The sequence below is a fragment of the Loxodonta africana genome, chromosome 17, assembly GCF_030014295.1.
Source record: "Loxodonta africana isolate mLoxAfr1 chromosome 17, mLoxAfr1.hap2, whole genome shotgun sequence".
Classification (NCBI taxonomy): Eukaryota; Metazoa; Chordata; class Mammalia; order Proboscidea; family Elephantidae; genus Loxodonta; species Loxodonta africana.
In genome coordinates, this window is record NC_087358.1 from 11034071 (window position 1) to 11060342 (window position 26272).

Consider the following 26272-nt stretch of genomic DNA (forward strand, 5'->3'; position numbering starts at 1 on the left):
CCCAAAAGGGTTATAACGATATGTGACACTTCCACATATACTGGGTATTACCATTCTTTTTAAGTTTTCCCGATAACTTTTGTGAAAAACGATATTTATTCATCTATTCAACAATAGGGGGCATAGTGGTGCAGTGGTTAAGCATCTGGCTGCTAACCAAAAGGTGGGCAGCTCGCATCCACCAGCCACTCCTGGAAGCCTTATGGGGCAGTTCTACTCTGTCCAATTGGGTCGCTACGAGTCGGAATTGGCAACGGGTTTTTTATTCCACAATATATTTGATGGCTTATTGTTTGTGCCAGGCCTGGCCTTAGGCTAATAAAAAAAACAGGGAACAAATCCCTGCCCTCTAGGTGCAGTGACAAAGAACAATTACACAAATACAAGTTGATGAATGCTGTGGAGAAAACTAAAGAAGTGTAAAGTGGTTGCACAGCGCTGAAGTGGAGCTTGTTATTTTAATTGTGATGACCAAGGAGGAATCTAATAGTAACATTTGAGTTGAGACCTGGAGAAGGTTAAAAGCCATGCAGGCACGTGAGGAAAAATCGCTCAGGCTCTGGGAGGTAGATTGCCGGGGGAAACCAAGTAAGAGCACGGACTGGGTGGCTGGAGCAGAGTAAGCGAGGAGGAAAACGGTAGGATAAGACCAAAGGTAGGTACTAGAGAATACCTTTACCATGATTGCAGGTAGCCTGCGTTGTTTGTAATAACAACAATAGCAGTAAAAAGTCATTTGGCAATTCCAACCTCCCCACCTCCACACTTGCCAAGTAGAGAACGCCCGAGAGCTCTACTCAATTAATGCGTAATCTCTAGAGATGAGTGTAGTGTCAGAATGAAAAGAATGTGCTCATTCATGACTCTGAACATCTATGGCCTAAGTCAAGCCTGATCCCTGACCCGAAAACCTAGCTCAGCCCTGGTCACTGCAGTCGCTCTTTGCCAGCCACGCTCTCCTGAGCAAGAGCTGCGCGTGCGCAGAGGCGCAGCTCGGCCTCCGGGAGCCGGCGCACCGAGGGCCCCGCCCAACCCGCCAGTGGGCGTGGGCAGGTCTGTCACGACGCCACGCCCCGGAAGCTGCGGTTGGCTGCCCTGTGAACGTGTCAGGGAGCAAGGCGCGTCGTAAAAAGTCGCGGTGGAGCTTCCCGACGGTCTTCAGACCCGGCGCTTTACGGTGCTAGTCACTGCCGAGCTGGGAGATGTCGGCGGCCGACCGGGCGGAGCCGTTGGGTCCTCCCGGCCACTTTGCGAAGCGGCTCCTGGTGACCGGCGGTGCTGGTTTCATGTAGGTAACGGCGCCGCTTGCCGAGCAGTGGTGCGCAGGAACCCCAGCCCTTGCCTGGGGCGCTGCTTGCCCTTGGCAAGCTTTGGGAGTAGCTTCGGGCGTCTGAGTCCCTCCGACCCGGGTCATCCTGCCTTCTCCCCCGCCCCCGGCCTGCGAAGACGTGCTTCCGTGGGAACTGCGACTTCTTTAAAACGCTTCCCTCCCAAAGGAAAAATACGGTGGCACTATTCGTCCTCCTCCCTGGCCCGGGATTCTTACCTCCTGTCACTTCTCTAAAAGCGCACACATCACTGTGAGCTCCCCGCCCCACAGCCTCGTACCCCCAGTCACGCAGCTCGCAGCATACAGGCGCCCCCCCGGCCCGTGATTTTTAAATTACAAGGCATTCATCCATTCACAGATTTTCAGAGTTGTTGGTACCTGTACTGGACGTTTGATGCGGCGTTCCCTTTCACACCCACATTCCATCAGCAAGTACTCGCTCTACTCTGAAAAAAAAACAAGTCCTTAAGGCGACCACTTGTCGCCAGCGACCCCGTTCTCCTCCGGCTCGTGTCACCGTCGTTTGCCCAGACTACCGCAGTGGCCTCCTTGGTCGTTCCTACTTGTTTCCTTGAAGTCTGTTCTTCACACAGAAGCCAGTGTTTTTAGCGTGTAGGATTGTAGTCCGCTGATTCCTGTCAGACTTAGACTAGAGTGTGAACGACTTACCACGCCTGGAGGACTGTGCCCTGGCGTCTGCCCTGTTCATCTCCCCCGGTCCTGCCCCTTGCTTTTCTGTCGGTGCCACGTTTCCCGTTCTTGCACTTCCTGAAACACTGCAGCCTTGTTCTCCTGTCCTGAGGCCTTCGCACCGGCTTGCCTGTTGGTTTAGACTGTTCTTTACTCAGTTCGGAAAGGCTTTACCCGACCATCCTACCCAAAATAGCCTCTCTCCCAACTAACCCGTTTCATTTTTTTGTAACACTTACCACTACATGAAATTGTTGTTTATGTCTTGACTTGTTTATTGTCTGCGTTCCACACTCTGAAGGGTAAACTTGATGAGGGCAGAGACTGTTGTTCGCTGGCACCTGGAAGAATGCCTGGCCCGCTTTGTAAAGGCCTTCAGTAATTGTGGAATGGCTGGATGCATGAGCAACCAACGGGAAGCTCTCCTACCTTCAGGGAACTCAGTATCTAGTGGGAGAAGGGGGAACATGGGATTCTTTTGTATTGTCTGTTGGCATTTTTAGTCACTTCTTACCTGACAGTCACTTGGAGGAGGTTACAAGAGCATGGGCATGAAAGGGTGGTGGAGGCGCGAGAGCGCTGGGCCCTAGAAAACGCCGTGAGAGGGCTGTCAGGCACCAACTCTGAGTTTACCATTTGGTCCTTACTCCTGGGAGCCTGACATTTTAGGTGCATATGCCTCTGGTTTCGCTGTAGGGCACTCCATGGATATACAGCTCAGGGCGGTTTCAGCTCTTATGAGCCTTGGAAACTTTAATAAAGTCTAGCCCCCCCGCCCCAGGATTCTGGTTTACACTACCGAATTCTCCTACCCAGGGATAGCAATGGCAGTCGAACTGCTGTGAACATAGGCAGCTATGTTCATACTGACTTAATTTTTACATAATTTTGCTTTCAGCACCCAAAAAGTCACACTATAGTTTCAGCACAGTCACCCCAACCATTACCTGTTGTAGGAGCCCTGGTGGCATGGTGGTTAAAGCACTCGGCTACCAACCAAAAGGTCAGTGGTTCAAACCCACCAGCCGCTCTGTAGGAAAAAGATGTGGCAGTCTGCTTTGGAAACCCTGTGGGGCAGCTCTGCTCTCCTGTAGGGTTTCTATGAGTCAGAATCAACTTGATGGCAGTGGGTTTGTTTTTTTGTTTGTGTGTGTTTTTGTTTTGTTTTTATTCCCGCACGCAGGGCAGCATGGATGGCATCATTTGGTTAAACTAATTATTTTCTTAGTCCTGGTTGCACAGTGGCTAAGAGCTTGGCTGCTAACCAAAAGGTTGGTAGTTCGAATCTACTCTTTGGAAACTCTGTGGGGCAGTTCTACTCTGTCCTGTAGGGTCACTTTGAGTCGGGGTCAACTTGACAGCAGGTGGTTTAGGACCAGTAAATTCTCTTTTCTCTGTAGCCTAAAGGGAGTATGAGGTTTTATATAAAGATACTGTTGAGTTTGGAGAGAACTGTGTATTCATTGTAGCTATATTGCTTTAGTTATCTTGGAAAAAATTTAAAAATACCTTTGAATATTTTCCTAATGTTTGATAACTTAGAGAAAAATACAACGATTTAGGGAGAAGGTTAAACTTTCCCACCAACAAGAAATATTTTTTTCTTTTAGTGCATCACATGTGATTGTCTCTTTAGTAGAAGATTATCCAAACTATATGATCATAAATCTCGACAAGGTAAGTTTTATAAACATGAGCTGCATGAATTGAAATTTCGCCAAATTAAGAAAAAAAAAAAAAGAAATACTAGAATCCTGGTGGTGTAGTGATTAAGAGCTTGGCTGCTAACCAAAAGGTCGGCAGTTTGAATCCACTAGCCACTCCTTGGAAACCCTCTGGGGCAGTTCTACTCTATTCTGTAGGGTCTCTATGAGTCGGAACTGGCTTGATGGCAGTGGGTTTGGTTTGAGTTTATCACACCGATATTTCAGTTTTTTATTTAGTCAATTTGAGCAACTTAGGGGCCTGTATAGTCATGTGTTCATGCTAATTTACCTATCATGAAGTCTTTTGAAACTTTTATTTATTATAATTGCCTATAAAATAAAGGTTTGAAGTACAGTATTTTTGCCCAAACAAAATCTTCATTACTGTTTCTAAATTCAGTATTTAGTGTAGTCTCGTGGTTACTAGTCTTTTATTGGAGTTGGTACACACCATATTATTTGATTTTATAACTTCTGCCTCTTGGGAAATTATATAACATTTAAAAAAAATTAAAGTGCAGTTAAATAAATTTAGGTTTGAGACTTTTGCAGTTGCAATTGGAGTCTCCCTGGAGAGTCTGAAGGCCTTGATTGGTAATCATTGAAATGATTTTTGAGTTTAAACACAAGATACAAAAAGCTAACCTTAATTTCATAAACTGTAATAGTAAAAAATGTACAGGCGAAGAGTAATCTTTAAGCCTTACGAATTTTTGCCTGCTTTACTATTATGGACAGGATTGTTTTTTTTCCCCATCTCTACACCAATTTACCAATAGTTAACTTAGGAAGAGGTTTGATGAGTTATATGTAATGCAGGTGTAATTGTTTTCATTCACTAATTCTGTTTCCGTGACAAATGGTAAATTCTTTTAGCCATCAGTGGCTGGAGACAAATCTGAACAGGAACATTTTTAAAAGTGATTTATAAAAAGTAATTTTTTTTTAATTTTGAAAAGATAACAAAATTGCCTGTATTTTGTTTTTTACTTTTAAGATGTTAAACACTTAAAAACACAGAGAGTAACCACACTTGAAGAGGACATGTACGTAGCCCATGGGACTAATAGTCCACATGAACCGCAGTCTCTTCTAGCCAGAGACCAGAAGAACTAGATGGTGCCTGGCAACCACTAGCGACCATTCTGACCAGGGACACGATAGAAGGTCCTGGATAGGCAGGGAGAAAAACATAGAACAAAACTCAAACTCCTAAAATAGGCTAGACTTGCCGATAGAGACGAGGAGCCCCTCAGACTATCGCCCTAAGATATCCTGTGAACTTGGAGCTGAAGCCACTCCCGGTGGTCACCTTCCATCCAAATAATAGGTTGGCTTATAAAATGAACAGTAATCACCTGGGAATACTGTGTTCCCTTGAATAAACAGCTCCATGAGACCAAACGGTCACCATTTACCCTAAAACAAAGATGGAAAGCTATGGAGGGGCAGGGAAGCTAGATTAATGGAAACGGAACAAACAGAATGGAAACAATGAGAATGTGGACACTGTAAAAAAATGTAACCAATGCTGTGGAACAATTTGTATAAAAATTGTTAAATGGGAACCTAATTTGCTATGTAAACTTCCACCTAAAACAGTAAAATATTAAAAAAAAAAAAAGTTCTTATATTACGATCAGAATATTTACAGCCTTTAAAATAAATTGGTATTTTATAAGAAAAGCTAATATTTATGGCTTTTTGTGTTGTTTCCCCCCCCGTACACTCTCATTTTAAGCTGGATTACTGTGCGAGTTTGAAGAATCTTGAAGCCATTTCTACCAAACAAAATTATAAATTTATACAGGTATGAAAATTTTCTTACAATCATTGTGCTTCTTCTTTACAAGCTTGTGAATACAGGATTGAAGAAGACACCTATTAAAGACCTTTTGAAAGATCAAGTAGTTTGTTTCTAGAAGTACCATGTGCTATAGAGGATACTGCTTTTAGATTGACACTGCTTAAAAAACTGCATGTGGTTTTTGGTTCCTTGATAGATCCGTTAGTGCCCGATTGAACTTACAAGGCTTGTGATGTTAGGTCCTTATTAGCCTCTTTAATAAGATCTTTCTGGGATTTGAGGGGATTGGTGTAGGATGGGATTTACCTGGAAGGGGCAGCCAATAGCCAGAAGCCCACCAGGTAACTCATAGCTTAGTCTTCTACCATGAAGGTGGGTTGGCTCTGAAGGTTGGTTCATACTAAGCACTCTTAGAAGAGTCCCAAGTGTAGAACAGAATGCCAGTTCATTAATTTGCAAAGACATGTGACCGTCAGGTGAAACTATTTCTTGTGGTTTATGTTTTATTTTTTAGACGTGATCCTATTAACTTCCCTTTTAACCACTAAGCTTAAAAAATATACTAAGCAACTATTTCATAATTCTGTTCTATATGAAAGTTTACTTCAGTCACCAAGGAATTGTTGAGAAATTCGTATTTTTGCACAAATTAATGCACATATAACACCAAAAGTATTCAATTTTACTCAGTTTTTCAAATTACCATTCCACTTACAGTTACTTTATTTCAATAAGGTTATCTCCAATTTTTTTAAGAGTATTTTAAAAATTTCCCTGTTAGTATAGTAGCCTTAGGTTGGCAAGAATGTTATTAAAAAACTAGAATAGTGCTTGGTAGTAGTTGGTGTTCAGTAAACTATTAGACACTTATTTTCAAAAATATTTTGAATTGAATATGGAAACCCTGGTGACATAGTGGTCAAGTGGTATGGCTGCTAACCAAGAGGCCAGCAGTTCAGATCTGCCAGGCGCTGTTTGGAATCTCTGTGGAGCAGTTGTACTCTGCCCTGTAGGGTCACTATGAGTCGAAATCAACTCGATGGCAGTGGTGCAGTGGTATGTCCTAAGATGCTGGATAAATACGTTTTTATTATACTTGACCACTTGGTTGAATTTTTAAGATATTCTCTATTAGGTCCAGGGGGAGAGACTGGAAGAAATGTTGGTACCCATTGATTTTTTTCTTATCATTTTTTTCATATAGTAAAAATAATTAGAATGAACTGAGTGCTCAATGAAATTTCGTTGTTTTTGTGTTTGCTTTTTTATAGGGTGACATATGTGATTCTCACTTTGTGAAACTGCTTTTTGAGACCCAGAAAATAGATATAGTACTACATTTTGCTGCGCAAACACATGTAGGTAAGCATTGTTTTAAGTTACAGTTATGATTGGCATATTTTTTCCCAGTGGTTAATTAGTTTGAATCAAAGTCCAGCAATGAGGTTGAACAAGTAAGTGCTTAATGAAGTAAGTACTTAATATACATTTTTGAAAGAGGATACACCACGCTTTACTGGAAAAATACACCTGCGGTCACTGTGTTGTCAGTATACTTGGTGCTTTTAGATTACTTTTATTAGTAGTGTAGGCTGAAATGTAACCTCGGATGCCATCTTAAAACTTTGAGTTGAACCATATTCAGGATAGAGATTGCTTCTGAAGGGGAGAAGGAATATAGCCTTCAACTGTATTTTTATTTATTTTTAAGCCAGGTGGTGAGTACACAGGTGACCATTATATTATTATCTATACCATTTTTTGAATCTGAATTGTTTTCTAGTAGTTTGTCTAATGTTTTCTATTGTGAAATAACGTATTTAGAAGTGCAGTTAAATAATGCTAACGTGAATACCGAGGTAGCCATCATCTAAACAAAAGAACCCTCCTCAGTAGTAGAGTACTGTTGCCTATTGCCTGATTTTTAACTCATTTCCCTTGCTTTTCTCCACAGTAGTTTTGTACCTATGTATTTATCCCTAAACATTATAAGTTAGTTTTGCCTGTTTCTAAACTTTATACGAACATATATATAAAACTATACGTAGGTTTTTTTGTTTTGTTTTGCTTAATATCTACACAGATTCATCCATGTAGTTGGGTGTACATGTAGTTTGTTCATTTTCAGTGCCATTCTTAGAATATACCACAGTTACTTATTTTACTGTCAATGGACATTTAGTTTGTTTACACTTTAGGGCAATTTTGAATAATACCACCATGACCGTGATACATATATCTTGAACATGAACACGATTCACGTACTAGCAAGGAACATGTATCTTGGTATACATAAGCACACATTTCTCTCAGATATGTAACTGGGATCACAAGATCTGCATACTCCAACAGTGTTAACGTTAAACGGTTTTCCAAAGTAATTATAGCAATTTCAGCTCCATCGGAGGGACGTTTATGAGACTCCAGATCTCACCAAAGCCTGGTATTGTCAGACTTTTTCATTTTTGCCAATATGAGTCATGTGTAGTAGGATCTCATTGTGGTTTTAATTTGCATTTCCCTATTGCTGACGAGGTTGAATATCTTTTATATTTATTAGGAATTCTTTTAAAGTAAATTGATTTTGAAGTAATTTATCCAACATTTATTATTGTTTTCAGCAATATCTGAAAAACCTAGCCCTGTGTTAGAAAAAGCCAGCAGTGTCATAGCATTTTAAAATTTAAGAACACTTTACATTTAGCTGTATCACTTCTATTTTCTTCTTTTTTAAAATGAAAAATGTTCCCTACGAATTTAGCACTGATTGTTTCCTAGATTCTAAGAATTTACATGGAAACTCTGGTGGCGTAGTGGTTAAGTGCTATGGCTGCTAACCAAAAGGTCAGCAGTTCGAATCCGCCAGGCGCTCCTTGGAAACTCTATGGGGCAGTTCTACTCTGTCCTATATGGTTGCTATGAGTCAGAATTGACTTGATGGCAGTGAGTTTGGTTTGGTTTAAGAATTTACACAAAGGAGCCCTAGTGGCACAGTGGTTAACTGAAAGGTTGTCGGTTTGAACCCACCAGCAGTTCTGCAGGAGAAAGATGTGACAGTCTGTTTCTGTAAAGATTTACTGCCTTGGCAACCTATGTATTTTAAGTTTAAAAAGGTAAAAAATACACTGTGTTAGTACTTTGTTTCTAAAATGATGGCAGTTGTAGTGATTGAAGTGAACAGTGCTGTCCTTAAACCTGAGTATACTGTTTGTTATTTGTTTTGTCCCTTGGGTGCCTGGTTTTAGTTTTTTTCTCTTTTCACCTAGATCTTTCATTTGTACGTGCCTTCGAGTTTACATACGTTAATGTTTACGGCACTCACGTTTTGGTAAGTGCCGCTTATGAAGCCGGAGTAGAGAAATTCATTTATGTCAGCACGGATGAAGTATATGGAGGCAGTCTCGACAAGGTAAGCTTAGAATATGTGTGTTTCGCTTATTTACCATGTACTGTGATAAATCTGTTTTATTAAAACCTCCTCTGGGCTTTTTTCATCCTCTAATTATACAAACCTGTGAGAATTTCAAAAACATTAGCTCCATTGTCCCTTCTGTTCAAGTAAAATGCTCCCACTCAAATGGGGACAGCAGCCTAGTCTTGTACTGGTGTTATACATCACTTGACTGATTATATTTTGCAAGAGAGCAGCAAATCTCACCTTTTTGTCCATCTTACCTGCATGATGAACGTCCTTCTCATGGCCAAAGCACAAGTAAGGTAGGCTGCGGTGTAGGCTGCTGCTGCTCAGCTTTCTGTCCCATTCAGAAGAGCATACTGGAATGTCCAGGAGTGAGTGTGGAGTTCTTTTAGCATCTAGAATCTGGTTTTTTTTTTTTTAAATCATTCCTAAATGTATTTTCATGTCCACCCCTGATCGCTTGTCCTCAACCACGTCCTGCTTCTGAGAAGCAGTCATTTTCAAATCTCTTTGCAATTTTTATCAGGTAAGCTTCTTCCTTCTCGTACCCTTCCTACCCTACTTCAGATCTGATACAGTGGGCAGAATGAACGTTTTAAAATGTTAGTCCGATCCTGGCATCACAGTGCTCAAAACCCACAGTGGCCTCAAGGTTGGACGCGTTCTGTCTCCCTCCGACCTAGTCTCCCGTTTCTCCTTCCCCTGGTGGCTGCTCCAGCCGCACAGCCCTCTCGCTTCCTGGAGACATCTTTTGCCTCAGGGCTTTACACTCGTGCTCTCTCTGCCTGCCTTACAGGGATGTTACGAGGATCAAAGAAGCTACTTACTCCATGTGAAGTGTTTAGAAAAATGTCAGGCACGTAGTTGGAGTCAATAAATGGTTTTTAAATGTAGTGATTAACATTTCAGCTGTAATATGTTTTCTGATTTTTTTAGTTAGAAATTATACATAATACTTTTTAAATATATTTTTTCAAAATTAGGAATTTGATGAATCTTCACCGAAGCAACCTACAAATCCTTACGCGTCGTCTAAAGCAGCTGCTGAATGTTTTGTACAGTCTTATTGGGAACGATATAAGGTAAGAGATGATTTCAGAAACTTTTTAATCGTTTTTTTTTTGGACTTCGTTGTTAAAACTCCAAGCCAGAATTAGCAATATTTCATTTTTAGCTTATACGATGTATATTGTGAAAAGTTATATGTTAAGGGATTTAGAAAACAATTGATTTCCTATATTGTTTAGACAAAATAGGACCTACCTCTTGTTTAGGTCATCATTTAAAGGAACAATCTGTCTATACTTTTTTCCTGCTGCAGTAATAGGTAGAGTGTTACAGTCATAGTGAAAGGCCTTTTGGAATTTCCTAGTTTGCAGGTTTCCTGTGAGTGGAGGAAGACAGAGGGGCACGACTCAGCTGTAGGGCTTCATACTGCGTGATTCAATTCTCTTGGTTCCTCTTGAATAGGACATAGGCTTTCCATGAGAGCTCTGCCCATGAGGGAGCCATACCCACGTGAATCATCAACGTTAAGTCCCTTCACGTGGCTTTCCACTAATCTTCCTTTGGAGTTATTAGGGGGGTTACAAAGGCAAGCCAAGGGATGGATTACGATTCTCTTTGTTCCTCTTGACTAGGACGTAGGCTTGCCACGAGGGCCCTGCCCGTGGGGAGCCGTACCCATGTGAATCATCAACTTTAAGTCCCTTCACGTGGCTTTCCACTGATCTTTTGGAGTTATTAGGGGGGTCAGAAAGGCAAGCCAAGGGATGAGTTATGATTCTCTTGCCTTTTGTGTTCCAGGGACGTTGGTCCTTTCTCCTTCATGGTAGCTCTTTTTGTTTGTGAGGCTTGGTACAAGAGAGCCACGTGGAAGTTTGCATCTAACCAAACCTGTAATCCTAGAGGTGGCCTCTGAAATAATGAAGTGGAAACCTCCTCAGTTTTCTGCTACCAAACTTACAAACCTGCCTCCATCTGTCCTCATCACCCCCTCGTCCCAACAGAGAGAATGGTCGTCTTAGTACTTTAGGAACCTCTGCCTTCACCTGCATCCCACCCTCTCCTTAATGTGTGGGGAATTGTTTTGGGCAAAGTCACCCATATTTTAAAATTATCTTTAAAATAAGCATGATTATTGGACCTTTCCATTTCCTTAACGTTGAATACTCTTTAAGTTTCCAGTTGTCATCACAAGAAGCAGTAATGTTTATGGACCACATCAATATCCAGAAAAGGTAAATTTTACTCTGAATTCCTAGTGTTTTCTTAATGATTATAACTTTTTATTATTTAAAATCATTACTCTTCAGTCATTTGTCCAAAATAATTTGTCATAATTATATACAATTATATGCCGTACAAGCCACCTGCAAATTTCATCACATTTAGAGTTTGAAGACTTGAGTTTGTCTCAACTTGACAGATCACCAGCTGGTGTGACCTGAGACCCTATGAGTTCATTTTGAAATTGGGGGAAATGATCATACCTGGAAAGGTGTTTTGAGGATCCAGTGAGATCATGTATTTGGAAGTGCCTCATAAGCTCTAAAGCACTACAGAGTACTACCATGCTGCTGTCACGGTTTACAGTTAGTCCAATATGTCAGGATGTACAGAAATTTAAAAGCTAATCAAATAGTAATGCAGGACGCTTGTCCATAATTTGTCTCACAATTAACTGGTTTACTGTGCCCAACTCACTTGTATTGTTGTGGGCCTGAATGTCTTCTAGGCAGTCGTACAAAGTAGTAAATAGAGTAATGCAGTTAAAAGGCTAAAAATGCCTGTGTAGTTGGTTCTGTCTCATTAGACCCAGTTTTAGTTAACTGTCCCCTGCTCTGCCTAAATTTGGATACTGAGTTTTCTCAGTGCCCCACTATGTAGATCTCACTGCGCGAAGAAAAGGACCGCATCATGATCTGGTGTTAATAACGACTTTGCCTAAGTTTTGGCGTCTCTTCGAAAAGATTCATTATAAATTTAGTAATTTCTTATCTTTCCCTGATGAGTGTAGTTTTTCTGTGACGCCAAGGGCACTGGAATTCACTTACCATTGATTCTCAAGCGCTTCCTGAATAGGTGCTAGATATAAAGCTGTAAGTTACGATTCCTGCCCTTATACGATCAGTGGGCGAGCTTTGTGATGCAGGCAATCTGTTCATGAAGATTGTTTCTAAAATTTCCCACTATTTATGTCATTTTATCTTCATATTTGTCTAGCAGATAACTGGGTTGGTGAAACAGAAAGATGTATCTTAGAGTTCTTTTATTTATCAAATACTAGAATAGGTTTTCTTCTTAAACTCTAATAAAAAGAATCAGAATTATCCATATGCATATTTCTTAATAACAATACTAATCTTATGTCAAGTTCAGATTCATATTATTGTATGACTTTCCAGAATCTGAAATGATATTTAAATATTCTTTCAGGTTATTCCAAAATTTATATCTTTACTACAACACAACAGGAAATGGTATGTTATTTACCTTTGTCTCATATGTTTTTCTGGTATGTTGACTGTATCTGGGGACAGTCTTTCTTCTTGAAAATTATAAAGTCTTAGCATTGGAGACCATAAAATTGAATGTGCCACCAAATATAAGAATTCCTTCTACATTCACTGTGGTTTTTTTCCTAATAATGTAACCCTGTAACTTGTCTTTGTAATTTACTTACTTAGATAATGTCTGCTCTTAAATCATCTATCATAGAACTTTTACTTATAACACCAAGTTTTGGCCTCTGTTTTTATGCAATTTTACTTTTTCAAAGAATTTATTTAATTCGTAGAACTTTAAATAGTTCTTCAAAGTGAATCCAGGGCATAAAATTTTTAATAAATACTTTTCAGGGACCACTTACATGTTAGCTGCTTTTTTACTGAATACTCTCAGGAGGCTTGGGGATCATTTGAGAACTTAGGGTGAGATTCAGAAAAGTCATGAGAATTGTGTTTTCAATAACAGATTTCTAGGATCCGCGTGGGAACTGCCTTCTCTGGAGTTGTGCCCAGTTTTTGCTGTCCCCTGGTTTGATTCCATTTCCTTTAATCTTTTTAGCTGCATTCATGGATCAGGACTTCAAACAAGGAATTTCCTTTATGCCGCTGATGTAGTGGAAGCATTCCTCACTGTCCTCAAAAAGGGGAAACCAGGCGAAATTTATAACATTGGAACCAATTTTGAAATGTCCGTTGTACAGCTTGCTAAAGAACTAATACAGCTGGTATGTATATATTTTAAGAGGGTAATATTATTTTCAAAATTATTACTAAATTACTAAAAAGTCACTAATTTGATAAAAAATCAACAGTTTATAGTTTACTTAAAAGTGGGTAGAAAATGAAATTCATAACCATTTACACCATATGTATGCTAAGACATATCATTTGAAGTTGTATCACTTGTTTAGTAACAGGTTTTCAAGAAGAAATAAACCCAATACAGTAAGTGTACATACCAATTGTAAGGCATACCTCAATTTCAGAAGTATAAAATTGTGTGTCCTGGAATGAAGAAACATGTATGTATTAACATGATATAAAATAATTACATTTGTGAGTATAGATATGTACTAGTAACCTTCAATTATAAAATCAGAATTCCATAGAAAGACTGAGTAAAAACCCCAAAAGCCAAAAAATTTCATGTCTCCCATAGTTTATAAAATGCATATTCTTTTTGAGGTTCAGGTGGAATTTGAATTATAAAATATAGAAAAATGTTATTCATTGTAGCTGTTTCCCCACCTTGAAGGAGGTTGTTTTCTCTTCTTTTTAATCAGCTATTAAATACTGTTATTGTTCTCTGGTCTTGTTTTATAATTTGACTCAAAAGCCTTCTCCATTTTGATAGATCAAAGAAACCAGTTCCGAGTCTGAAATGGAAAACTGGGTTGATTATGTTAGTGACAGGTGAGTACTAAGTTTTACAACATCCAGGAAAGGTTATGAAATCCTTGGTACTTATAAAATTATAAAACAGATGGACTTAAAACTAGTTTTATCTCTTGAGTTTTCTGTTAAAAATTTTTTTCCCTAATTATCAATGTGTAGTATAAAATTAACTGTGGACCCATTACTTAATAGTTATGTAACTTAAAGTTGTGGACCATTTTCAAGGCTGAGTTTCCTCAGGAATGATACTTTCATTCCTAAAGTATTTTGAGGAGTAATTACAATGTGTGTAAAGTACCTGACCCAGGGCCTGGCACATAAGAGTCCTGATAAATGTCTGTGTATTTATTCACTGCTCATTGGCCAAACATTTAATGAGTTTCTTCTGCGTGCCTGGCACTGTACACATACCTAGACCATGGCTGAAATAAGGGGAAACCACAGAGGGGGTTTAGGCACCCGGGATTAGGGGCGATTTATATATACATATACAGTTTGAATCCACCAGGCACTCCTTGGAAACTCTGTGGGGCAGTTCTACTACATCCTATAGGGTCGCTATGAGTCAGAATCGACTCGACGGCATTGGGTTTTTCCTAGGTTATGTGTATATATGTACGTACTTTATTTTTCAAATTTTCTACCATGAGCGTGTCATCAGGGTGAATTTTTTTCTTTAAAGAAAATATTTTTGAATTATGGTAAAGATGTAATGACACAGTATTTATTTAACTGTTTAAATTTGTAAATATATTTTCACAATGTCATTTGAAATCTGTTTTGTTTTTCAAGACCTACAAATGACATGAGGTACCCAATGAAGTCAGAAAAAATACATGGCTTAGGATGGAGACCTAAAGTGCCTTGGAAAGAAGGAATAAAGAAAACAAGTATGTTACAAATTGATAACTTTTTTGGTGGGGAGCAGGACAGTTAAGAAAAATTTAAAGGAATAGTAATTTATTTTCAGAATACTATACAAATACAGCAGAATATTGTGATGAATCATTTTCACTTCTCAAATTGTTGTATCTTTTTCTAGTTATAGTAAGGTATCCTAAGTATCTGGAATTTCATCACTAATTTCTTATCAATCTTCTTATGTTTTATTAACCCACTGCCGTCGAGTTGATTCTGACTCATAGCGACCCTGTAGGACAGAGTAGAACTGCCCCATAGGGTTTCCGTGGAGTGGCTATTGGATTCGAACTGCCAGCCTTTTGGTTAGCAGTCAAACGCTTAACCACGGCGCCACCAGGGCATATATCAAATTTGATTCTGAGCTGTACATTTTTTTCACATCCCTGAAAGGTATGTGTTTTACAATCATTGGTGTCTTATAGTTATTACTGGCAGTTTTTTGTTTAGTGGCACATAAAATAATGGTCCATTTTAAGATCAGTGACATCTTAGATTTGTTGAAATATGGATAATTATGGTCTTTGCGTGTCTTGAGTTTTTGTATATTGAAACAAATAGGAAACGTGCAGAAAAATCTATTAAAATCAATGTATAAACCGTGTATTTATGTTAAAGCTCTGTTTAGAAATATACCCTTGAGAAAATTTTCTACCAATTGTAGAAAAAGGTTTTGATTCAGACATTGAATTGTTTGTACTGAATTTTAAAATGCAGTTGAAAAATTTTAAACTGTCAATAATTTTTTTAACTAAAATATCCTTTGCTTGGCAACATAAAATAACGAGCTGGGGTGTTACTGGAAGGAAGCTCCCATCATCTCACTGTGCCTCTGATACAGTATTACCATATTTATTTGAGCAGAATATGGTTTTTCTATAAAATACATTTAAAAGCAGTGTTGATACTGTAATGCGAAGGACCCACATCCCCCCACAAATTCCTTAAAATCTGAATTTGTCTTAAACACTTAAACCAGAAAATCTAGTGTTGAAGGACTTTTGATGCTAAAAAGAAAAAAGGTTGATATTTAAAAAAAAAAATATTTTATTGTGTTTTTGGTGTAAGTTTCCACAGGAAATTAATTCTCATTTAACAATTTCTATGCATATTACTCAGTGGCATTGCTTACACTTTTCACAATATATCAGCCTTCTCATTATTTCCATTCTGGCTGTTCTGTTTCTCTTAATCTGGTTTCCCTCTCCCCCTCCCCCCCCCTTACCTTCTCATCTTTGGTCTAGGGAAAATGTTTGCAGTTTGGTGTCATTTAGATTATTGTTTAGAGGAGCACAGTTCTCTAGGATGCTATTATTTATTTTGTGGGCCCACCTGTCAAAAAAGGTTGATTTTTAATTCTAAATCTTGTAGGTGAAAATGTGTCTTCTCATTAACTTAATATGTTTAGGTCAAAATCAGATTGTTTTTGTCATTAGGCAACTCTTGCCTGCTGATTAGCTGACGGGCAGGCCCATCCATGCAACATGAGTGGCCTTTTATCTAACAGGAGCTCAGTAGATGTTAGTTGCTGTGTTCAGTTTTCATGTTTTCTTTTGTTCCTTTCCTGTCCAGTTGAGTGGTACAGAGAGAATTTTCACAACTGGAAGAATGCGGAAAAGGCACTGGAACCCTTCCCAGTACAGTCAGCATTTGTATAGTCAAGACAGTTTTTGGAGAAAGAAGAAAATTATCCTACCTCAACAAGTGATAAGAAATCAAGTGACCAAATTAAGTATCCTCGTTTCGCTCGGAATTAGATTCCTGACTTATTGTATAAAATGTAAACACAAAATCCTTCAATATTTGGAAGTTTTCAGTATTAGCACAGGATTTAAATATGAAAATCATTTCAGAAACCTTTTCTCCTAAAAATGAGGAACCAGTAGACATAGAAAGATGACTCCTTACAAGGGGGCTGGGAGTGGAGAGTCCCGGTTCTGCGAACAGAGACGGGAAGTTAAGCTGGGAAGATGGCAGCCTTTCCCGCTGTTGAACTCGGTGAGCTTCCATGGGAAGATGGCAGCCTTTCCCGCTGTTGAACTCAGTGAGCGTCCATGCACGCCCTTCCCACTGCCTAGCATTCCCTTTAAAGTTTTCCTTTTTAGGCATGTAGGATGAGCTTCAGGCTTGGGGAGGATGAGCTTCATGCCCCAGTTTTTTTTTTAAGTCATGTTTTGCTATATAGACAGTCTCTGGGCCACGAACATCCAACTCACTTACAACCCATAGTTAGGAACCAACCCCTGCAAAACCTATTATATTAAAAATTCAAGGTACATACAGTGGGTCTTAATAACAAATGGACACTACTTTGCAGTCTTATCAAAACATTATTGTTATTACTGTACTGTTATGTCAAAGATGTCTTAGTGTATTCGGAAGTGTTTAATTTTTTTATGCATAGAAAGGCACACTATACACTAAGACGTTTGACTAACTGATATTAGCTATGAACTGTACCTGACTGTTCTGACTTACATACAAATTCGACCAAATTACAACAGATTTAGGAATGGAACTCTTCCGTAACCCAGAGACCACCTGTGATTGCTTTAAAAAAACAGAATGAAATGGAAGCATATATATTACTTTTTAACTTTTGATATTTTTGTAAAATTAAGGTAAATGTTTTTAAAAGAGGAATGTAAAGTTTTTATATTTTCAAAATCATTTTTGAAATATGTATAAGTAACCTTGTATCAGAAATTTCATCGTGTATTTACTGTTTAAAATTTTATTTATAAAATTGTCAGTATTGTAATGTATTTAATGCATAATGTGGCTTTTTTTAGTAACGTATGCTGTGTTTATTTTGCTGCAGAGAAATAAAATACTTGATTCTCTGTATACTTACTCCTCTTTGCCTTAAAGACTCTAACTTGAAAAAGGAACTGATTGAATATGGGATTAAGAAAGGAGAAGAAGTCCAGGATGATGCCCAGCTTTCTGGCCTTAGTGTGTGGGCAATGGATGACATGTTTTCTCTGAAGGAGGAAGGTGGTCATTAACTAAGAGGTGACTGGGATAGGGAGAGGGGGAAAAGAGTGAGTAGAAACGACGACATTAGGGATTTGCTAAACAGAAATGAAACACGCTGAAGTTGAACACTGCGAATTTGAGTAGAATAAGAATTCTGAAATGTGTAGCTTTTCGTTAACAGTGTTCAGTAACTTCAGATGTGGATGAAGAAAATACAGATAGATGAACCAGAATTGGGCAAAGTACAAGTTAGGTGGGGCGGAAGGTCTAAAGAGCTGAGGGTGAGAGAATGATTAAATGACGCTCCACGGTTCTCGACTACGTAGGGAAAAAAATGATTCTAGAAGGGAGCCTATTGTGCTAGAGAAGAGGGAGTGGGGAAGGCAGCGTAGGGAGTGGAGGTAAGAGCTCAGAGAGGCTAGGAAGTTTGCAGGCAAGCTGTGGGACCAACTAGCACTTAGTTTCCATCCTGGTGACTAATCCAGCTTCCATTCAGGTGGCCGTGACAGGTCCTTATTCTATGTTGATAAAGGGCCTTTGGAAGTCCTTCAGATACTTAGGATTGGAGCCTCTATGAGAGAAACAAATCTCTCTCTTTGTCAGTATCTAAATTTCAACGCATATACTAAACAAAATATCTGATGCCTATAGAATGAGAAAGGATAAAAGGAAGAAGGAAATCCCATTCTATAGAACCTAATTTTGTTCAGTGAAATATAAGCTATAAGAGGGCATCTGTGTGGAATTAGAGTTCAGATGCTATTTTCAGTGCAGTTAGACAACTTCCTTCTCTACATGTGTCGGTTTGAGCTAAGAGCAGATGTTTTCGAGGACTGGAGTGGAGTACATTGTATGTGTGTCCTGGGTCATTTGTTCTGGCACATATTTTTGTGTATGCTTTTATTTCTAACTTTTTAGTATACTCAATATGACTTACCTTTATTGTTCATCTAATCTCAGAAAGTGACCTTGACAGACATTAAGGACATGTAATGAAAAATCAATTACAATTATACTTTACCCAAAATGTATTAAAAAAAAAAAAATTAAGAGCAACCTTAGTAATAAAGAAATGAGCTGAGTTATACTGAAAGCTTTTGGTCTTGAAGAGGCTTTTGAAAGTTGTCTTCCTTTCGTCACCTCTGTTATATTCCACGATTAGCTGGCACGTGGCTTTCATGCCTACCTCTCCAGGAGCAGCCACCAGTGGCCTCTTTTCACATACCCCTTCTGGGAGATTTACTCCCATGGCTCCAATTGCTATCTTTCTCAGTTTTTTTTTTTTTCAATCACATCTTTTTATTTTAATTGTGATTTAGGTCAAAGCTTACATAGCAAATTCGTTTCTCATTAAGCAGTTAGTACACATTAAACAGTGACATTGGTTTCCAAGCCTGTGATGTGTCAGCACTCTCCCCTTCTCCACCTCCGGCTCCCTGTTTCCGTTCGTCCAGTTTCCCTACCTCTTCTTCTTTGATTTTGGACTGGTGTGCGCATTAGTCTTGTATACATGACTGAACTATGAAGCATGTCCCTCCTGTGTGTTACTTTTGGCCCTGTAGACCTTTCTAATCTTTGACTGAAAGGTGAACCTCAGGAGTAACTTCAGTACCGAGTTAAAAGTGTGTTTGGGGGCCATACTCTCAGGGTTTCTCTAGTCTCTGTCAGACCAGCAAACCTGGTCTTTTTGTGTGTGTGAATTTGAATTTTTGTTCTACGTTTTCTCTGTCTCTGTTCCGGACCGTCTATTGTCATCCCTGACAGAGTAGTTGTTGGTGGTAATCAGGCACCATTTAATAGTTCTGGGTTCAGTCTGGTGGAGGTTGTGGTAGTTGTGGTCCATTAATCCTTTATTTCAAATTTTTATCTCTAGCCAAGGTGTCTTCTGAGCTTCTGATCTCCCTCTAGCCTTGTATATTCAATTGTCTACTTGATATTTGTTATTTGTGTCTCTGGAGACGTTCAGTCTCAATATGATCCTAAATTCCTAGTTGTCCCTGGTTCAGCAAGTTGAACCTGGGAGTCATTATTGATACTGTCCTATTTTTCACCTTTCTCTCTCACCACCGTATTCTGCCATTCTCATATCTATTTTTATATTTTTAAATGACATGCTTATACTGCTCTTATTATCAACTTCCATCAATAATAGAGGAAACCCTGGTGGAATAGTGGTTAAGTGCTACAACTGCTAGCCAAAAGGTTGGCAGTTCACATCCACCAGGTGCTCCTTGGAAATTCTATGGGGCAGTTCTACCCTGTCCTATAGGGTTGCTATGAGTTGGATCTGACTCGACGGCAACTGGTTTGGTTTGGTGGGTTTATAATAATAGATATAGAATTTAGCTCTACTGCATACCCTCTACATTCCATTCCTTTCCCATCTATGAGTTGGAACTGACTGGACAGCAGTGGGTTTGGGTTTTTTTTTTTTGGTATTATTAAAATTACATCTTTTTTTTCAGTATGCAGCCAAGACCTGTACTGTGATTATAATTCCTATCTTGTAAAACTTCATTTTCTCCTGGAGTTGGTAATCAGCTGATTTTTCTTCTTACTTTTTTAGGTACTCCAATATTCTATTGAGTATAATTTCCAAGAGTTCTTTTGTCTTCTCTGTTCTTTTTTTAATATAATATCTTACTCTCATTTTATGGTTATATTTTATCTGAGGATTACTGACTTTTTTCAATCCCTTTCCTTCACTGGGGCCCTGGTGGTGCAGTGGTCAAGATCTATGGCTGCTAACCAAAAGATTAGCAGTTCGAATCCACCAGCCACTCCTTGGAAACCCTATGGGGCAGTTCTACTCTGTTTTATAGGGTCGCTCTGAGTCAGAAGTGACTTCATGGCAGGGGGTTTGTTTTTTTTGCTTTTTTATTCCCTACGTTATATATGTTTCATTTAGTTTCTTTCATGTTTGTTGGTTTGTTTATGTGCTGCTTTGAGTATTCTATATCATGTCGGAAGCTTTGCTCAGCTATCTGGTTGACCTTGGCTATCTCTTCAGAACGAGGTTCTCGGAAGTTATTAGAAGCTCAGTGTAAGTAGACAGGGGAGATTTCCTTGTAGAATAAGTGGAAAGTGGGCCATTTGTGGGATGGAACCCACTAATGTCAGGATCTAGCAGACTTTTCTTTGGGGCCATTTCTCTTCTGCCTACAGTGACATGGCTCATTTTTGTTTCTGGAAATAGAAGGGAAAGGAAGCTATTTAGAATGTAGATTTTAGTATGGCGATCTCTTAACCATCTATCAAAGGTCTTAATGCACTTAACACCAGCCTCCTACTGTACGTAGAGGTTTCCAAGTCCATACCTCTTCTCTTCAGGTTCTCCAGATGATAACCCTCCTGTCTGGAGGGGAAGAGGAGGAGGGCAAGTGTGTCAGTTGGTCCTGCAGGAGGCAGATGCTGAGACAAAGTAATGGTTGTAAAAGATACAAGGACGGAAGAGTGGTACTGGCTAAGGCTCTGTGGGCAGAAAACATAAATGTATGTGGAAAAAGGTGTCTGTGGTGAGAGAATAAAACACTCTTTCAGGCTGGAAAGAGTTTAATGGAGTCAACTTGCCACCAAGTAACTGGTTAGTTTCCTCAAGGAATAGTGCCATACTGGGAGCTCAGCATTGGTCTCTGTTATCAGCAATTGGAAGTTGAGAGGACAATAGCTAGATTGGCTTGGTAAGGGAGAACAGATGCTGTGGGGCCCAAGAGTAGATTCCTTCTCTATCATGGCTACTCCATTCATAAGCCCATCAAGCCAGTCCTGATAATGAAGACCAGCTAACGTTAATTGACAAAGACGTTTTGTCTACTTGGTGGTTCAGTACCTCTTCTACAGTGGTTGCTTTCTGGTGGGTGTTAACAAGTGACAGAGGTCTGCATGCTCCCTGCTGACTCACATATGCCTATCCACATGTCTCCAACCCTGACTTCCTTGTCTCCACTCCTCTAGTCTCTTTCCTTATAAGCCCCTGACTAGCAAACCAGGCCGTTTGCCACTGCCCATGAGTTAATATATATTCTCACCTCAGGTCACTTCTATACAAGGTGTATGCCCCGGGACACTGCTTGTTCTACCCTTTGGAAGATTTTCCCTTTTCAAGTTCTTAAAGAACACTCCTGAGTAGCTTTAATGCAGCCACACTGTTCATTTTTGGCTTGCATCTCCGTAACAAGCCAACCCATCCATAAACCCATAAACCAAGCTCAGGCTTTCTCCTCTTCATTTGGTTGTATGGAGACTCTACCTCTCCCCATTGGCCACAGTTGTAAACTGGGGTGTGGGGAGGCACTAGTTTAACTGAGTTGATGATGTAGAGATTTGACTTGTCTCCTCTTGCAGCTTAATTATATCCTCTGATTCTGTTCAGGCCCAATCCTCAATGTATCATTTTCATCTCACAATGGGCTGTTACTGGGCCCACCTGACTTTATGACTAGATGGGCCTAAAAGAACTGAGCGCATGATGAGCAGTTCTGGACGCATGCTCACTCTGAATGCATTCTGTCTCTCCCAGGGCGCAGAAACATGCCAGGAGCTATTTTCCAAAAGGCATGTAATAATTCTCCACTACAGATGAAATGGTCTTTATTCAGAACTCTCAGGACCTGCACTGTGATTTCTCCCACTGGGGTTCACCGTAAAATCTGCACATCATCTTTTTCCACCAGTGACACCTCTAACACCATAGGGTCCATCGGGTCATATGGCCCAAGTAACAGGGGTGTTTACAACATAGCTTGGACCTGCTACAGAGCCCTTTACTGCTCCAGACTCCACTCAAAGCTAATAGCCTTTTATGTCACTTTTAGTACATTGGTTGGAGCTTATCTCTAGGTGTGGAATGTGTTGCCTCCAAAACCTGAAGAAGCCTACCAGGTGCTGTACTTCCTTCTTTGTGGATGGGAATGCAAGGGGCAACAATTTGACTTTTACTTTGGAAAGGATGTCCCAGCGCACCCCAACCCCTGTACTCCTAAAAACTTTACTAAAATGGCAAGTCCCTGAACTTCATAGGATTTATCTCCCACATTCTGGGGTTAATGTGAATTACCAAAGCGGCCATATGCTTAGGCGCCCGTTGCTAATCCTGCCTGATCAGTATGATGCCATCAATGTAATAGATCAATGAAGCGCTCTGCAGGATCTTCAGAGGACCCAAATCTCTTCAAACTGTGTTATGACAGAGAGTGGAATGAGTTAATGTAGTCCTGAGGCAAAACTATAAGTGCAACTGGTTTCTTTTCTTCTTTTTTGATTAAGATAGAAAATACATCCACCAAGTCAGTGGCCGGATACCATGTTCCAGGGATGTAACAGTCTGCTTTATCAAAGCAGATACGACATTGACACAGCAGCTGCAATTGGACCTACTACTTATTTGAACTTGTGGTAGTCTGAAGCCAGTCTCCAGGATCGATCCAGGTTCAGCAGGGGCTAGACAGGTAGATTAAATGTAGATAGGATGTTGACCACCATCCCTGCATCTTTGAGATCCTTGAAGATAACATTCAGCTTCAGCATCTCCTCTGAGATGTGATCTTGTTTTCATTCACTATCTTAGCTGGGTAAGGACAGTTTTAGAGGCTTCCACCTGCTCTTTGCCACTGAGATAGCTTTGACCCCCACAGCTCCATGGGCCAAGAACCCAGTGTGGGGTTATTCTGACAGCAGGTATGTCAGTCCCACTTAATATGTTCTAGGATGAGGAAAATTACCTCAGGGATCAGAATTTGGTCAGTACTTCATTTATTACCTGGCTCCTGTATGCTTCCATTACGACAAGGGAGGCCATAATGATGTCCTAGTCTCCAAGTATCAATGCCAACTTGGATACTTTGTCCAATAGTCTTGAAATGTCAGAATATTTCCCTTTTCCTAATGCACAGTCACTTGAGAAAATGGCATATATTCCTGTGGGGGAAACCCTTGGGGAACCATTACACTACGTAGTGATGAGGCAGGGTTCTTCCCCCTAGCAAACTGGCCTCCTTTTTAGTTAATGGGTTCCAAGTCTGAAAACTGGTTCAAGTCTGAGAACTGGGCAAGTGATCATGACTGTAATTGAAACGGCGGTTCTCAGTCTCCTGTTTATCCATTCTCGTTTTTAAAAATTTTGTATGTATTAAGCAGAACCCTCACTGGAGCTTATATGTTTTGCCTGTGTTGTTGCTGTGTGTTGGTGAGTCGATTCAGACTCATAGTGACCCTGTAGGACAGAGTAGAATTGCCCTATAGGCTTTCCCAGGCTGAAATCTTTATGGGAGCAGATTCTCAGGTCTTTTCTCCTGCGGAGTGGCTGGTGGGTTCAGCCTTTTGGTTCGCAGCCGAGCACTTAACCATTGCACCACCAGGATTTGTACTGTGCATGGTGTTCTTTTAACTGTCTCCACAATTCTGTGGGTCATGTCTCTTTGCTGCCACTCCAACATTGCTGCTATATGGAAACTGTGATCACCTGGCTTCTGAAGATTAGCGCTGTCATGTGGCCTCCATTACCTTGGGTCCCCATCATTTTTATGACTAGCAACAAGCCAATACCTGTAGCAGCCTCTCCTGCTGTCATCCCTGGCCTGTGGACAGTCATCACTGAACTTCTGGGGGATGCTTTTGTCCCCTCTCACCAACACTTTCCTGATAGGCTTAGTTACTGGTGAGTTCTCTGGGCTTCCCTCTGGGACGTAGTACTCTGGTGAATCTTCTGGTCTCACACCATATATCCACTCCAGCATGCTCACTTCCCTGAGGCTTTTAATCCCTTCCTCCACTGTCTGCCGTAGCAATTCAGACTTTTCAACTTTGCTTAGCATGGGTCATTCCTTTCTTCAGGCTTCTTGGAATTATTTTAGCAGTGAGTTTGCCAAGGCATCAAATTCTGTATCCCGTAACAGTGTCTCCAAGTCAATAAATTCTTATCTAGTCTTATGTTCCAGCCCCTTTGATGAAGCATCTTCAGAAATCCAGTCCCATTGGGACTCCCTCGGCTCTTGCTGGCACATGCTGGCTAATTCTTGCAACTCCTTGGGATATATATAGTCCCTTCACCCCTTATCAAGCCCAGCTCCTTCCTGCCTGAGTTGTGCTGTAACTTAACCCTAGTTATCAGCTTGGCAGCCAGGAGAAAAGGTGGGGACAGATCCTGAGGGGCGTCCCTTTTTGCCTTGTAGCATCTTTCCACCAAGGAACCGGTAGCACTTAATGCAGGGGAGTGGTCCACTTTGCAGTCAGTCTCTGACTTTTTGGTCCTGGACAGAGTCATGCCGAGCAGGACCCGGAGTTCCCGGTAATAGCAGAGTGAAAGCACCAAGTTTTAAATAACATTGTGTGTCCAGAGAATGACAGGGTGTCTGTATGACTGTATCACAGTCCTTCACAAAACTTGTTCCCAGACCAATAGCATCAGCATTACCTGGCAGCTTGTTAGAAATGCAAATTCTTGGGCCCCATACCGGATTTACAGAGTCAGAAATGCTGAGGGTGGGGGCCAGTGACTTTGATGTACCCTCAGGTTTGAGAACCACTGCTCTGTAATGTGAGATGGGAAATGAGGCTGGAGAGGAATGGGATGGCCAGGTCATGGAGGGCTTTTTCTGCCATGATAACATACTCAGGCCTATTCTGCTATTCTGCCATCAGGGATCCACTCTAGGACTTTAAGGAAGAAAATGACTTGGTCAGATTTTTGGGATCTATCTATCATCTACTTGTTAGTTATATTTTTTCCTAATTTCAAAAATATTGTGTGATTGCTGAAGAAAACTTAGAGAACTAAATCATTAAAAAAGAAAATGATCCATAACCTGTTAAAGGAACATAACCCCTGCTAATATCTGGACATATGTTCTTCAATTTATTTTTTTGTGTCTGTGCATTTCTACATTTGTATACCTTTTTTAAACCGAAAATGGAATCATAGTGGATATATTCTTTTGTAGCCTGCTCTTTTTCACTAAACAATATATCAAGAACTTCTTTGCATGTTATGCGGTCTTCTGCCAGTTTTATTGACTAGGGAATTATGTTTTTGATAGCTTATTCTAGCAACAGCATGGAAGATGAATTTAAGGAAGACAAGATTGAGCTCCTTCAGGGATCTGAGTTATGAATCTGTTGCAGTAAATCAGACTGGAGATGAAAAGGCCTAAAGCACAGCATTGTAAGCAGGGGTAGAGTTGGGAGCAGATGTGAGAACTTTATAGATTAAAAAACTTACTGATTGATTATACGTGGGAGGTACATTTTCTTGACTTGGACGATATTTTAAGATTTAGTATGCAGAATTGGAAAGAGTAGAGACTGGTAAGTTATGTTTGGGAGATGTTAAGCTTTAGGGGTCTGTGAGACATCCAAGTGGAGATATACAACTAATAATCAAAAATATAAACCTGAAGGTCAAATTGGTGGGCAGGGCTCGAAACCTAAAGATACATACTTAGGAGTTAAATGGCTATTTAAACTCTGTGAGTGGCCTAGCCAGAGCAATAAGACAGGAAAAAAAAAAAAAAAAAAACCGACAAG

The 26272-nt window shown here is 40.1% G+C and overlaps 1 protein-coding gene across 3 annotated transcripts; it reads left to right on the forward strand.

Annotated features, from left to right (window-relative positions):
• The first annotated feature begins 1146 nt into the window (after positions 1-1146).
• TGDS (TDP-glucose 4,6-dehydratase) lies at positions 1147-26272 on the forward strand. Of its 3 annotated transcripts, XM_064269983.1 has the most exons (13): positions 1152-1288; positions 3631-3697; positions 5468-5536; positions 6805-6895; positions 8800-8942; positions 9748-9807; positions 9935-10033; positions 11132-11191; positions 12390-12433; positions 13020-13185; positions 13815-13873; positions 14648-14745; positions 16346-26272. In XM_064269983.1, the coding sequence occupies exons 1-13, from the start codon at positions 1203-1205 to the stop codon at positions 16429-16431; spliced, it is 1128 nt and encodes a 375-aa protein (XP_064126053.1). In that variant the 5' UTR covers positions 1152-1202; the 3' UTR covers positions 16432-26272. The 3 variants fall into 3 exon arrangements, with proteins under 3 accessions (XP_064126054.1, XP_064126053.1, XP_003409363.1); XM_064269984.1 differs by lacking the exon at positions 14648-14745 and having other exon boundaries at positions 1147-1288; XM_003409315.4 differs by lacking the exon at positions 9748-9807 and having other exon boundaries at positions 1155-1288.